Below are 15895 nucleotides of genomic sequence, written 5' to 3'. Positions count from 1 at the left end.
TGTATAGGTGCGGAGCTATTGTGAAATAGCACAGTTACAAGTGGAAATCAAACTGGATGGACAAAAGAAATAGAGGAAGGACTAAGAACAAACAAGAGAGAACTATTATAAAGTAGACTGTGTCTGTAAAATGTGTATAAGATGTAGAAATTGAAGGTAAAAACAGAAATGTTTATCAGTTTACTCCAATTGGGGGATCGGTGGTAGGGTTTGCAGGGAATAATAATAAAGGTATACTCTTTAAAAAAAGTATGTATGTCTATGTAGGTATGTGTATGTATATATGTGTATATGTATGCATACATGAATAGATATATATTATTCATTTACCCCAAAAAATATGGGGGATTGGAAATGATGCAGACAATTACATTGGAAGCAACATTCTTTCCGCAATATTAAGCTGATCCACCCCCCCCCAAAAAAAAAAAAAAAAAAAAAAAAAAGAGGTGGACATTTCAGGCGGTCTTTTCAAACAGCTCTTACACTAAAAGGGCATTATCATAATTCTCACAATTTCACAGTATTAGTCCAACCGCATGGTGTGTAAATATATATATAAAACACAGGAAATCATGTTTTTGAATGCACTGGGCCTTAAAGCAGACAGGAACCCTGACATAAATAAAAATGGTAAACGGCCTTCATTTATCCACCATCTTTGACTCATTCTTGAGAGAGAGCATGTTCATCACATACTCAGTGGTTTGCTGCCCTCTACTGCCACATGTACAGAATATATGTCTTGGTTGGCTGCAACAACTACCACAGTCAATGTACATGAGTCTTAAACTTCATCAAATTCCAAATTCCTTTTCTTATATTTTGCCTCAGTGGGTTACAAGGTGATTGACAAGCCATGCAGAGCTCAAGAGAATGTTTGGCATCAGAAACAGCACTCCACACAGGACAAGTGAATAGAGGAACAATAAAATGTCAGGTGAGAAAATGTGTGGTGAAATACATGACAGGTTTCGTTTTCCACCCACCAGTGCATTGAGGTTCCTCCAGGTGTACGTCAGCCCATCCACCTTCTCTGCGTTCCCGTCGCTGAAGATCAACTCGTGGCGGTTGAGCAGGGCAAACGACTCCTCCACGGGGCCGATGGTGGCGTCTATCCGGATCTCTGCCTCTCTGACCTCTCGGAGAGAGGCCATGGCTCCCCTAACGTCCTCCAGGTCTTCGACAGGCCTCTGGAGCCTCTTGGTCAGGCCGTCCACAAAGGAGTAGATGTCGGCCATGTCGGCTGAGGCCTGGCTGTTCAGCGCAGCTCCAAAGGCCCGTTTCCAGGCACGGCACTCCTGGGTCAGGGAGAGCTTAAGGTGGTCTGTGTGGAACAGGACTGAACCCACAGTGCAGGAGGCTGGCAAGCCTTCAATCTGAGCTTCCATTGTCTGCATGAGGTGAGCAAGTAACACATCAAACAGATCAAAATCGAATGACAACCATCCAATATGTAAAACAATGAGTGAATGTCACTAACAGAGTAGGAGGAAATCTGAGTGCTGAACGCTGGGAGGGATGGACTGGTCTCCAGGAAGGTTTTCACTTCCTCCTCTGGGTCCTGGGGAGAACAATACGAGTCATGTTATACAGTAGATCCGAACGGTCAAATATGATCAAATCATATCAAATCATTGGATACAGTACATCAATTCATCGACATTGTGTCTTTCTCTCTTTCATTCTTGGCTTCGTACATTCCTGGCTCTGGTAGAACTTGAATACTAATGGATCATTCAAAGATGATGCCACCAGCATTCTTTATGTATCGCTAACATTTCCAGCCCAGCAGACCTGATTCCACAGGGTGGAGAATTGATGGAACTCCTGCAGTACATCCCCAGCCTCGGTCCTGAGGGAGGACACGATGGAACCCAGCTGGATGACGGCCTTGGTGACGTCCTTGTGCTCGGCCAGCTGCCGGTCCAGAGGCTTGAGGACCAGCTGCTTGGTCAGGGGGCCGTCGTCCCCAGCGTCCCTCACTGCAGCCTGCTCTGCCTGGAGAGGGGCACAGGAAAAGACCCCAATTTGGATCACTTCTTACATTCAATTTCTGAACAATATTTAAGGTAGGAATAATTATAAGAAAGAAATATGATAGTAATACCATTCAGGAATCTTTAGTTTATTTATTTGATTTATTTATTCCACTTTTATTTAACCAGAGAAGTCAATTGAGAACCAATTCTCATTTACAATACAACCTGGCTAACAGTGAACAGGACAACACACAATAAAAAGAAATATAACACTAAAAATAAATAAAACACACTATATGGAGAAAAGGTACAAATTCATCAAATATACAACAATAAGAAATATTCACAGTAGAGAAGTCCAAGGCAACACAACAGACGTAATAAGCAGCAGATACATCGACCAGATAGCAAGCATACCTGAAGCTGCTTGTGATGTAGATGGGAAAATGTCCATAGTGGGATGTCTGTAGCCATTGACAGCACAATGCTCACAACTTTGTTGACAGTACTCTGTGAGACACAAGCAAGGGACAAAGACAGAGGACAATGCCACCATACTATGTGATTTATCAGTGGAAAATAATTCAATAGTGAAGAGATAGCAATAAACACACTAACGTGTATATTCATAACATAAAATAGACTTAAATATATATATTCTCCATTAATCTTTTTTATCCAATTTGCCAACAAACTTTGACTGTGGACTATTTCTTTAAATGTGTCAAGGAGCACCTGGATGTCCTCCAGACTGGGCTTGAGGACGATGTTGGGAATGGCCAGCTGAATAGAGGCCTTGAAGAGAGGAACCTGGACCTGTGCTCGACTCAGGTACGAGGACGACTGGTACTTGGAACTCGCCACATGAAGCCTTCGCCTCAGAGAATCAAGGGATGACCTTGTAGCTATGAAAATGTAAATGATTATAGGAAAACATACGTCAGTTTAGGGCAGTTTTGGTACTCAGTCGAAAGCAACTAACTATTATTGCCAATGTGTATTGTTTTCATTAAATTATTGCATTTGAATGAATGGTTTGGTTTGGTCATGGTTTGATTAAAACAGAGTTGATCCCAACCCCGATGACCTCACATAGGTAAAAGAACAATCGGAAATCTCACCTTTGACCAGGGCCTCTGTGTTCCTCTGGCACAGCTGAGCCATCAGGTTGTAAAAGCAACAGGCTAGACACGACTGGCAGCGTGTCTTCTGTTTAGCATCCGGGTGTAGACACTGGAGAGACCCCTGAATCAGAGAACATTGAGGCGTTACACAAAGGCTCTATCATTGTTGACAGGTGTAGTTGTGCGTTTACTGCTAATGTAACAGAGGTGGTTTCTTGAACCACACTTGTGTGAAAAGTAACTTTGTCCTGAGACCTGAAAACTTGCGCTGTTCCCCGAGTCAGTCACACTAACCCACCTCTAGGTTGACTACTTCTGCTGGCGTCATCCTCTTTTTCAGCTCATCAGTCATCTCGTACATTGACATTTCCACTTGTTTACTTTGGCTGCAGTGAAATCAAGATAAACAGCTGAAGTGAAACTGAGCAAACAATGATACCCTGATGATTTGATCAACGATGCTGTTGTTGGTAATGGTAATAGAGAGACCGATTACTCTGAAAACACCAATCATTTATTATCCTTTGTCTGTTGGTCACTTGTTGCAAGTCCATATCAAACCATGTAATGACACTAAGATTTCACATATTGGACTAACCCAACATAGGCATATGTAACAGTATAACTTTAAACCGTCCCCTCGCCCCGACCCGGGCGCGAACCAGGGACCCTCTGCACACATCAACAACTGACACCCACGATGCGTCGTTACCCATCGCTCCACAAAAGCCACGGCCCTTGCAGAGCAAGGGGAAACCCTACTTAAAGTCTCAGAGCAAGTGACGTAACTGATTGAAATGCTCATAGCGCGTACCCGCTAACTAGCTAGCCATTTCACATCCGTTACACTCACCCCCCTTTCAACCTCCTCCTTTTCCGCAGCAACCAGTGATCCGGGTCAACAGCATCAATGTAACAGTATAACTTTACGTCGTCCCCTCGCCCCGACACGGGCGCGAACCAGGGACCCTCTGCACACATCAACAACGGTCGCCCACGAAGCATCGTTACCCATCGCTCCACAAAGGCCACGGCCCTTGCAGAGCAAGGGGAAACCCTACATAAAGTCTCAGAGCAAGTGACGTAACTGATTGAAATGCTCATAGCGCGTACCCGCTAACTAGCTAGCCATTTCACATCCGTTACACATAATTGACCTTTCTGTATAATTTGTAGAGCTCAGTCAGCACTCACATGCTCAGTGCCTTCCCAGCAGACCTCACAGTGTCCTCAGCTTGGCTATGAAAGTTTTGGGATGAAACGGGCATATCCTCGGGCAGCACCAGCAGGGCAGTGGATGACATGGCCTGTAGGATTCTCTCGATGCGACACTCCAGTGTATCCATGGCAACCTTTGCAACTTGCTCCAGTTCTTGCAGTACTCCATATACATTCTCTATGACTACAAGAAAAGGACAGTCTGTTTGGTTAAGTCTGAATATTACTGAAAGAACACAATCCCAGATTCAATGCTTAAATCCAGCCCTGCAGTAACACACCTGATTCAGATATTTAACCCAATCATAATCCTCCTAATGGGTTATGATTAGCTGAATCAGGTGTATTACCACAGGGTTGGAACTAACGCCTGCACACATACTGTACAACCGTCCCCAGGACTGGAATAGGAGAACCCTGTCGAATTGTACCAGTAAACTACAGAGTGTTTCTCTCACATCTGTCAGTGTTGAGTGATGTCCAGGAGAGAGTAGTGAGCCCTGGGGAGAGAGAGTTCTCCACGTGTCTGATGAAGGGCTGCATCAGGGGGAGGAGGTTGGGAGGGATCCTGGACAAGACTGCTTCAAAGTCCTGCAGCATTTCCTGTAGCCTGGGACAAAGGGATTTCACTATTAAAACATCCTCTATGATACCATGGGCATTTTTGCTTCAACTGTTGTAAAAAATAGACATGTATTGTACATTAGACCCATAGTCAACACCTGGTCACCAAACCTGGTCCTGGGAGATACAGGGTGTTTTGGTTTAGTTCAACACTTGATTACTGAAACACTTGATTCAATCAATAATATCTCACCTGTTTTGCTGGGCCTTCAGCTCGACTTCTTTGGCACACATATTCAGGATCACCGTTGGGACCGCTACGCCAAGCTTATGCATGCACTTAGCCTCATGCAGAACCTCCAGGACCAAGCAGTCAAGATTAACATATATCTTCTGGGCAGGTAAGAATCACAATATTGAAGGGTGAGTTAACAGAGAGAAATGGGAGAGGGTAGGCCTAGCGGTGAAAAGCGTTGGGCCAATAACGGAAAGGTTGCGGGTTCGAATCCACAATACAACCATGTGAAAAATGTGCCGATGTGTCCTTGAGCAAGGCACTTAACCCTAATTGCTCCTGTAAGTCGCTAAGAATAAGAGCGTCTGCTAAATGACAAAAATGTTAATGTAAATCTCAAATTTGCACAACACACGCTTATATAATGTTGACATTATGAAAAATAATGCAAGGTGTTGCTTTGGCCTCTAAGTAAAAGGCCATTGTCTGAATATAATGTCGACATTAGCAGCACTTTGGAATGGGCAGAACCTTTGTTTCTGGGTCTCTGACGAGCAGCGATGCATTCAGGCCGTGACGACCCATCTCCACGGCTTGGCTCCAGCCTCTGTGGTACAGGAGCTCGAACTCAAGGAGAACGGCGGCCATCTTGTTATAGCTTCTGATCACCTTCCTCATCTCAGGGGTCTGCCAGACAAAAAGAGAAGCATGAGTCTCTGTAACAATATCTACGTGAGCATACTGCTCAGAATGAAGCAATGTACTGGGAATGCATTCTAAATACACTGCTCAAAAAAATAAAGGGAACACTTAAACAACACAATGTAACTCCAAGTCAATCACACTTCTGTGGAATCAAACTGTCCACTTAGGAAGCAACACTGATTGACAATACATTTCACATGCTGTTGTGCAAATGGAATAGACAAAAGGTGGAAATTATAGGCAATTAGCAAGACACCCACCCACCATACAAATTAGGCACTGTAGATATAACATTTCAACGACGTCACATTACATTTAATTTCCTTTGATTTGCTTCCCACACAAAAGTATGAATTCAGAAGACACAAAGTTGGTAAAGTGTCAATCCAAAGTATCACATCTACCTAATTTAGGGTTACATATGAAACAAAACAATTGAGGAAATGTTATTGAAATTGTAAAACACTACCTTTAGAATGTCCATTTTGTTTTTCAGGATAGACATAGGTAACTCAATCTTTCGGAATAGTTGCCGCGACCACATAATCTTCCCTGCAACCTGCCAGAGAGAGAAGCATTTTAAAACTTATGAAGACCAAAAAGACTCTTGACATTCTGTATGTGCTGACTGTGTTCTTCACACTGTATTTGTTTAGTACGCCTTAAATGTCTGAAAAGGGATAAATGCATTAGATCAGGGCTCTCCAACCCTGTTCCTGGAGAGCTACCCTCCTGTAGGTTTTCACTCCAACCCGGCTTGGTTCTAACCGGATTCATCTCATCAACCAGCTAATTATTATAATCAGATGTGAAAAAAATACAGGACGGTTGCTCTCCAGGAACAGGGTTGGAGGAGCCCTGCATTAGATCCTCTTTCATACAGGCTGTGACATTAACACCATAGTCATCCTACATCAAATGTAACTGAGGAAGTGCTGCATAGCTCTATGGGCAGCCAGCAAATGTGCAAAATGTATTTTGCAGTAGCCACAGAGGTCTGAGTACATTATACTATAAAAAAACAGTGAATGAGACATGACGTTTTTCAAGGGCAGTCTCGCAAAAAGACGCATTCTTGCATTCTAACTACCTGCTATTCAAAGCGCTCTGAACAAATTAAGGGAATCGTTCACAAACATTGGCTCATTCTAAAATCCAATGATAATCTCGGTAATGTGTTTTCGGACCTTCCCTTGGTCGTATTTTCGCGGGGCAGAAATCTCAGAGACCAATTGGGTACACTCTGATTTACCATCCCAAGATATTCCTGAACAACGTCTATTTGCGCCCCTACTGGATGGAAATTACAAATGTAATGGCTGTGCTCAATGCAATGGCACTTATAAATGCAGATCCTTCAAACACCCACAAACAGGGAAATCGATCCCAATCAAAGGTGTTATTACGTGCTCCACTAAGGCAGTTATTTATCTTATAACTTGTCCTTGGGGTAAAAATGATGTGGCTAAAACAAAGCGTGAATTAAAAGTACGTATCTCAGAGCATCGTAGCACCATTAGGTGCCAAAACTTGACCTACTCAGTTGCGGCTCACTTTTTGGAGGCAGGCCACTCGATTTCGTCTCTGCGTTATATTGGCATATAATGGAGAGGGGGTGACCTTGATAATTTATTGTTAAAATGAGAGGCTGCCTGGATCTTTAACTTAAAGACCCTTGCTCCCTTCGGTCTCAACGTGGACTTTGATCTGAAGCCATTCTTGTGATTGTTGTGACTTTGCCATTGTGGTTGTTTGTAGGCTTGTGTGGTCTTAAGTGAGTCTATGATCGTATGCCATCCATTTGTATTTATTGTATGCTGCTCTTTCTATGCCATTTTAATATTTGAGAAATTAACCAATGATATTAGGCCACTCTTGGCCATGATTACAGACACCTGTGTGTCTTGACACTATATATAAACGAGTCATCCCGCAGTGTATGTGATTGTACATTTACATTTTAGTCATTTAGCAGACGCTCTTATCCAGAGCGACTTACAGTACACATTTTATTACATTTTTTTACATACTGAGATAAGGATATCCCTACCGGCCAAACCCTCCATAACCCCTAACCCGGACGACGCTATGCCAATTGTGCGTCGCCCCACGGACCTCACGGTTGCGGCCGGCTGCGACAGAGCCTGGGCGTGAACCCAGAGACTCTGGTGGCGCAGCTAGCACTGCGATGCAGTGCCCTAGACCACTGCGCCACTCGGGAGCCACCATTGTACCCTGATGAAGACAGCTTGCCTGTCGAAATGTTGGTAAATTAAATATTTTTTGCATCTGAGCTCCTAGAGTGTGCGGCTCTCCTTTATTTTTAAGAATGCTGGAAGAAAAACACATAATTCATCATGCTTTTATCATGAAATGCTACCAATTTGCTGGACTCACAGGAGGCATGTTTCGCGGAATGGGAGGGTTGTCCTTCTGCTTTTGATAGAGCTTCCTGACAAGCTCCAGGTCTCGGCTATAGCGCTGCAGTACTGCCATGTATTTGTCTGTGAGGTCCAGCTGCTTACCGACGCCATTCTCAAACTTAGAGAGGAGTTCAAGCATTCGCTCAGTCTAATGGTAGAGAAAGAATTCAGCGAAGTGAAAGGTGACCAATCATCATAGAAGCATGCTTTACAATTCGAGATTAGTTGGTACCCTTAGATGTCATAGAGACTTTTTGGATCAGAACTCACGGTTAGTGACTGCTCAAACCAGGTCACTAGCAATGACTGGAGAGACTGGAAGAGTCCTTGGATCTGGAACTTGAACTCTGTGTAGTCACTGTCAAACTGAGCAAAGAGCAGGATCTGTAGCACTCATACAATTCAGAGACAATTCAATACAATTCTTTTGATCAACTTAAAACCCTCACAGAAACCATTTTATTACAATTTCATGGAGTTATGGCAGTTGTACTAGCCAGATTGATCAATTGGTATTATCGTCTGTTTTTACAACCAGCACTTCATCATACATTTGATATTAAGGACTCAATCATGGACACTCTCACTCTGTTTTCTGACTGGCTGCTTGCGCTGCTATTATTTGTTGCCTCTATCTGTCCATTTGGCTATTCAGTAGTGCTATGATCCTTGTATTGTGGTCTGACACTTTGTCGTTTTCTCTTGTTCTGTTGTCTGCCCTTAACATTGTTTGTGCCATGGTGTTTGTTGCCATAGGACTCTCTTCATGTAGTGCGGCGATGACTTTCTTGTCGTGATGTGCTTTGCTTCCACTGTCTGTCTGGTGATGTATCTGTACTGTTGCCAAGTGTCTTCCGTCTGTGTTTTATTTTTATCCCCGCCCCCTGCCCCACAGTAGGCTTTATGTCTCTTGCCAGGCAATCATTGTAAATGCAATGTTTTTCTTAATTGACCTGCCTGGTAAAATATAGGTCAAATATCTAATTAAAATAAAATAGTACCTCCAACTTGCGGTGGTCAAGCACATTGTAGGTCTTGGACTTGGCGGTGGTCACAATGGTCTGATAGCGAACAAAGATCTTTTCGATCCCCTCCACTTTCATGTGTTGCAGAGATGCGAGGTCCTCCAAAATGGAGGCCATGTCTGCAATCTTCTCCAGTCGCTTGCAGAATGTGTCGAATTTGCCGAAGATGTAATTCTCACTGCAGTGGAATGAAGTGTTTATTTGAGGTGCGCTAAATTCGTTTTTGAACTATTTTATTGGTAAAACTGAGTTTTTTATTGAAAAGAAAAGTTTACCTGAACTCAAACTGCTTGTCGTTGGGGTTGTCCCGAAGCTTCTCTCGCACCCTCTGGAAGCACAGCTGATACTCCTGGTTGAGCTGTGTGCATTCTCTGATCCTCCTCAACATCTCCTTTCTGAGAGGAGACATGCCATAGACGTCCTTCAACAACACTGTTTCATATGCTAACAAATAAGGCATAGAAATCCTTCCAAAGTGTGAATAATATAATTATACTATAATATTTATTTCGCAATAGTTGCTTGGCACAGTCGTAGGTTTACTTTACTTAAGCACAATTTTAAACATAACCTCACATGCATCACCATAGTTGTTGATTATTTGGAAGCTAAAATGTCAAATTAACTGCTTTAATTTGAATGTCCTCTAGAATAGACAAATGTACTTATGAATGAAGCAACATTTTTAGATTTGAGAGAGAGTAGATTTGTCCTGAAATATGAGCATAATACTGCAGTTTACAGAGTCTTTGAGTTGGAAAGCAGGGTCACTTTCTGCAAGAAGTTATTGGGTGACTTATAATATTGCTTGCATACCATGACTGTGCTGAAAAATTGCCTGCATCCCTACTTCAATTTCAGAGGCTTACTTACTTTACGGAAATAGGTCGAAACGGTTTATAGCTGCAGTTTGTTAGATTGCAAAATAAATCAATATTTTTCATTCAGGGTTTAATTTGTCACACATGGAGATTGATTAATATGCGGTATATTTATGTGTATAATGTGGTTTAATTATGGCATACAGTATATATACAGTGGCAAGAAAAAGTATGTGAACCCTTTGGAATTTCCTGGATTTCTGCATAAATTGGTCATCAAATTTGATTTGATCTTCATCTAAGTCACAACAATAGACAAACATAGTGTGCTTAAACTAATAACACACAAATGATTGTATTTTCTTGTCTATATTGAATACATCATTTAAACTTTCACAGTGTAGGTTGGAAAAGTATGTGAACCCCTAGGCTAATGACTTCTCCAAAAGCTAATTGGAGTCAGGAGTCAGCTAACCTCGAGTCCAATCAATGAGACGAGATTGGTGATGTTGGTTAGAGCTGCCCTGCCCTATAAAAACACTCACAAAATTTGAGTTTGCTATTCACAAAAAGCATTGCCTGATGTGAACCATCCCTGGAAGAAAAGAGATCTCAAAATACCTAAGATTAAGAATTGTTGACTTGCATAAAGCAGGAAATGATTGCAAAAGTATCTCTAAAAGCCTTGATGTTGATCAGTCCATGGTAAGGCAAATTGTCTATAAATGGAGAAAGTTCAGCCCTGTTGCTACTCTCCCTAAGAGTGGCTGTCTTGCAAAGAAGACTGCAAGAACACAGCTCAGAATACTCAATGAGGATAAGAAGAATCCTATAGTTTCAGCTAAAGACTTACAGAAATCTCTGGAACATGCTAACATCTCTGTTGACGAGTCTACGATACGTAAAACACGAAACAAGAATGGTGTTCATGGGAGGACACCACGGAAGAAGCCACTGCTGTCCAAAAAAAACATTGCTGCACGCCAGAGGTTTGCAAAAGAGCACCTGGATGTTCCACAGCACTACTGGCAAAATATTCTGTGGACAGATGAAACTACAGTTGAGTTGTTTGGAAGGAACATACAACACTATGTGTGGAGAAAAAAAGGCCCAGCACACCAACATCAAAACTTCATCCCCACTGTAAAGTATAGTGGAGGGAGCATCGGGGTTTGGGGCTGCTTTGCTGCCTCAGGGCCTAGACAGCTTGCTATCATCGACGGAAAAATGAATTCCCAAGTTAATCAACACATTTTGCAGGAGAATGTAAGGCTATCTGTCCGCCAATTGAAGCTCAACAAGTTGAGTGGTGCAACAGGACAACGACAAAAAACACAGAAGTAAATCAACAACAGAATGGCTTTAACAGAAGAAACTATGCCTTTTGGAGTGGCCCAGTCAGAGTCCTGACCTCAACCCGATTGAGATGCTGTGGCATGACCTCAAAAGAGCAGTTCACACCAGACATCCCAAGAATATTGCTGAACTGACATGGTTTTGTAAAGACGAATGGTCCAAAAATCCTCCTGACCGTTGTGCAGGTCTGATCCGCTCCGACAGAAAATGTTCGGTTGAGGTTATTGCTGCAAAAAGGAGGGTCAACCAGTTATTAAATCCAAGGGTTCACATACTTTTCCCACCCTGCACTGTGAATGTTTACACAGTGTGTTCAATAAAGGCATGAAAACGTATAATTGTTTGTGTGTTATTAGTTTAAGCAGCCTGTGTTTGTCTATTGTTGTGACTTAGATGAAGATCAGATCAAATTTTATGACAAATCTATACAGAAATCCAGGTAATTCCAAAGGTTTCACATACAGTTTGCTTGCCACTGTGTGTGTGTATATATATATATATATATCAATTAGTATCTAAATTAGTATCTAAGTCACAACAATAGACAAACACAGGCTGCTTAAACTAATAACATATATATATATACATACAGTTGAAGTTGGAAGTTTACATACACCTTAGCCAAATACATTTAAACTCAGTTTTCACAATTCCTGACATTTAATCCTAGTAAAGATTCCCTGTCTTAGGTCAGTTAGGATCACCACTTTATTTTAAGAATGTGAAATGTCAGAATAATAGTAGAGAGAATGATTTATTTCAGCTTTAATTTGTTTCATCACATTCCCAGTGGGTCAGCTGTTTACAGGCACTCAATTAGTATTTGGTAGCATTGCCTTTAAATTGTTTAACTTGGGTCAAATGTTTGGGTAGCCTTCCACAAGCTTCCCACAATAAATGGAGTGAATTTTGGCCCATTCCTCCTGACAGAGCTGGTGTAACCGAGTCAGGTTTGTAGGCATCCTTGTTCGCACACACTTTTTCAGTTCTGCCCACAAATGTTCTATAGGATTGAGGTCAGGGCTTTGTGATGGCCACTCCAATACCTTGACTTTGTTGTCCTTAAGCCATTTTGCCACAACTTTGGAAGTATGCTTGGGGTCATTGTCCATTTGGAAGACCCATTTGCAACCAAGCTTTAACTTCCTGATTGATGTCTTGAGATGTTGCTTCAATATGTCTACATCATTTTCCTCCCTCATGATGCCATCTATTTTGTGAAGTGCACCAGTCCCTCCTGCAGCAAAGCACCCCCACAACATGTTGCTGCCACCCCCGTGCTTCACAGTTGGGATGGTGTTCTTCGGCTTGCAAGCCTCCCCCTTTTTCCTCCAAACATAACAATGGTCATTATTGCCAAACAGTTCTATTTTTGTTTCATCAGACCAGTGGACATTTCTCCAAAAAGTACGATCTTTGTCCCCATGTGCAGTTGCAAACCGTAGTCTGTATTTTTTATGGCGGTTTTGGAGCAGTGGCTTCTTCCTTGCTGAGCGGCCTTTCAGGTAATGTCGATATAGAACTCGTTTTACTGTGGATATAGATACTTTTGTACCTGTTTCCTCCAGCATCTTCACAAGGTCCTTTGCTGTTGTTCTGGGATTGATTTGCACTTTCGCACCAAAGTACGTTCATCTCTAGGAGACAGAACGTGTCTCCTTCCTGAGCAGTATGACGGTTGCGTGGTCCCATGGTGCTTATACTTGCGTACTATTGTTTGTACAGATGAACGTGGTGCCTTCAGGCATTAGGAAATTGCTCCCAAGGATGAACCAGACTTGTGGAGGTCTACAATTTTGTTGCTGAGGTCTTGGCTGATTTCTTTTGATTTTCACCTGATGTCAAGCAAAGAGGCACTGAGTTTGAAGGTAGGCCTTGAAATACATCCACAGGTACACCTCTAATTGACTCAAATGATGTCAATTAGCCTATCAGAAGCTTCAAAAGCCACGACACCATGTTCTGTAATTTTCCAAGCTGTTTAAAGCCACAGTCAACTTAGTGTATGTAAACTTCTGACCCACTGGAATTGTGATACAGTGAATTATAAGTGAAATAATCTGTCTGTAAACAATTGTTGGAAAAATTACTTGTGTCATGCCCAAACTATAGTTTGTTAACAAGAGATTTGTTAACAAGAGATTTGCTTCTGGTGTGCAGGTCTACAATTTTGTTTCTGAAAAACAAGTTTTAATGACTCCAACCTAAGTGTATGTGAACTTCCGACTTTAACTGTGTACATATACAGTGGGGCAATAACAAAAGTTTATCTCAATTATTTGTTATATACCCTTTGTTGGCAATTACAGAGGTCAAACGTTTTCTGTAAGGTTTTCACACACTGTTGCTGGTATTTTGGCCCATTCCTCCATGCAGAGCTCCTCTAGAGCAGTGATGTTTTGGGGCTGTTGCTGGGCAACACGGACTTTCAACTCCCTCCAAAGATTTTCTATGGGGTTGAGATCTGGAGACTGGCTAGGCCACTCCAGGACCTTGAAATGCTCCTTACGAAGCCACTCCTTTGTTGCCCGGGCGGTGTGTTTGGGATCATTGTCATGCTGAAAGACCCAGCCACGTTTCATCTTCAATGCCCTTGCTGATGGAAGGAGGTTTTCACAAAAAATCTCAATCTCAATCTCTCCATTCATTCTGTCCTTTACACGGATCAGTCGTCCTGGTCCCTTTGCAGAAAAACAGCCCCAAAGCATGATGTTTCCACCCCCATGCTTCACAGTAGGTATGGTGTTCTTTGGATGCAACTCAGCATTCTTTGTCCTCCAAACACGACGAGTTGAGTTTTTACCAAAAAGTTCTATTTTGGTTTTATCTGACCATATGACATTCTCCCAATCTTCTTCTGGATCATCCAAATGCTCTCTAGCAAACTTCAGACAGGCCTGGACATGTACTGGCTTAAGCAGGGGGACACGTCTGGCACTGCAGGATTTGAGTCCCTGGCGGCGTAGTGTGTTACTGATGGTAGGCTTTGTTACTTTGGTCCCAGCTCTCTGCAGGTCATTCACTAGGTCCCCCCATGTGGTTCTGGGATTTTTGCTCACCGTTCTTGTGATCATTTTGACCCCACGGGGTGAGATCTTGCGTGGAGCCCCAGATCAAGGGAGATTATCAGTGGTCTTGTATGTCTTCCATTTCCTAATAATTGCTCCCACAGTTGATTTCTTCAAACCAAGCTGCTTACCTATTGCAGATTCAGTCTTTCCAGCCTGGTGCAGGTCTACAATTTTGTTTCTGGTGTCCTTCTTTCTGGTGACAGCTCTTTGGTCTTGGCCATAGTGGAGTTTGGAGTGTGACTGTTTGAGGTTGTGGACAGGTGTCTTTTATACTGATAACAAGTTCAAACAGGTGCCATTAATACAGGTAACGAGTGGAGGACAGAGGAGCCTCTTAAAGAAGGTCTGTGAGAGTCAGAAATCTTGCTTGTTTGTAGGTGACCAAATACTTATTTTCCACCATAATTTGCAAATAAATTCATTAAAAATCCTACAATGTGATTTTCTGGATTTTTTTTTCTCATTTTGTCTGTCATAGTTGAAGTGTACCTATGATGAAAATTACAGGCATCTTTCATCTTTTTAGTGGGAGAACTTGCACAATTGGTGGCTGACTAAATACTTTTTTGCCCCACTGTATATATAACACACACACAGTACCAGTCAAAAGTTTGGACACACCTACTTATTCAGGGGTTTTTCTATATTTTTACTATTTTCTACATTGTAGAATAATAGTGAAGACATCAAACCTATGAAATAACACGTGACCTGTTTCACGGGTCACTATTAATGTAAACTCTTTTTAAAATAAAAATGTGTTTTTTGGCAGAAATGCCTTCTCAAACATGGGAACTTTTATATGCCTTTATAACAAACTTGTATGCCACCTGGAAATACGAATAAAATTGTTAAATACAAGCCTAGTTGGTTTAGCCACGGAAAAAGTGAGCAACCTTCCCGCTAGCCATGATTGGTTAAGATAATGAGTCGGCTGGACATGCTGAGAGATGAGTTTGGATTGGTCTGCCATATAGCACGCTTCTGTCAATTTCAGCTGGTCAGTCTGTCTAGGTAATCCTGTCTAACACTGCTTTTTTTATTTTTTAAATGTATCGCTGAAGGACTGAGTTTTGAAATCAGTGGAATTCGAGTATGATAGCTAAGGAGATGGAGAAAACACCTGTCACTGGATTGTAAGTCGCTCTGGATAAGAGCGTCTGCTAAATGATTTAAATGTAAATGTTATGTCTTCAAACTAAGGGCAACCATCGCATTCGACAGGAGACGCGTCCAACAATGAATGATGTATACGATGTATATGTATAATGATGTAAGATAGTCTAGCTAGATACATTTTCAGATATTACACGTTTCTAATTTTGACAGAAAGAGCTATTTGCTTGGTTAGCTATAGTTTATCAAGTTTAT

At 42.0% G+C, this 15895-nt stretch overlaps 1 protein-coding gene across 1 annotated transcript in view; it reads right to left on the bottom strand.

Annotated features, from left to right (window-relative positions):
- The window catches only part of dnah5l (dynein, axonemal, heavy chain 5 like), an 88287-nt gene that overhangs the window by 51783 nt on the left and 20609 nt on the right, over positions 1-15895 (bottom strand). The window contains exons 14-29 of the mRNA XM_055928621.1: positions 9552-9671; positions 9253-9454; positions 8522-8617; positions 8226-8399; positions 6298-6387; positions 5655-5810; positions 5142-5281; positions 4783-4934; positions 4301-4508; positions 3405-3492; positions 3104-3227; positions 2718-2887; positions 2400-2492; positions 1798-2001; positions 1484-1564; positions 990-1394 (exon numbers count right to left, since the gene is read on the bottom strand). Coding sequence (XP_055784596.1) covers positions 990-1394; positions 1484-1564; positions 1798-2001; positions 2400-2492; positions 2718-2887; positions 3104-3227; positions 3405-3492; positions 4301-4508; positions 4783-4934; positions 5142-5281; positions 5655-5810; positions 6298-6387; positions 8226-8399; positions 8522-8617; positions 9253-9454; positions 9552-9671 — 2503 coding nt within the window. The remainder of the gene's footprint in view (positions 1-989; positions 1395-1483; positions 1565-1797; positions 2002-2399; positions 2493-2717; positions 2888-3103; positions 3228-3404; positions 3493-4300; positions 4509-4782; positions 4935-5141; positions 5282-5654; positions 5811-6297; positions 6388-8225; positions 8400-8521; positions 8618-9252; positions 9455-9551; positions 9672-15895) is intronic.

Source organism: Salvelinus fontinalis, chromosome 7 (assembly GCF_029448725.1).
Source record: "Salvelinus fontinalis isolate EN_2023a chromosome 7, ASM2944872v1, whole genome shotgun sequence".
NCBI lineage: Eukaryota > Metazoa > Chordata > Actinopteri > Salmoniformes > Salmonidae > Salvelinus > Salvelinus fontinalis.
Note: the sequence above shows the minus strand (reverse complement) of the source record. Positions and strands in the feature narration are given on the sequence as shown.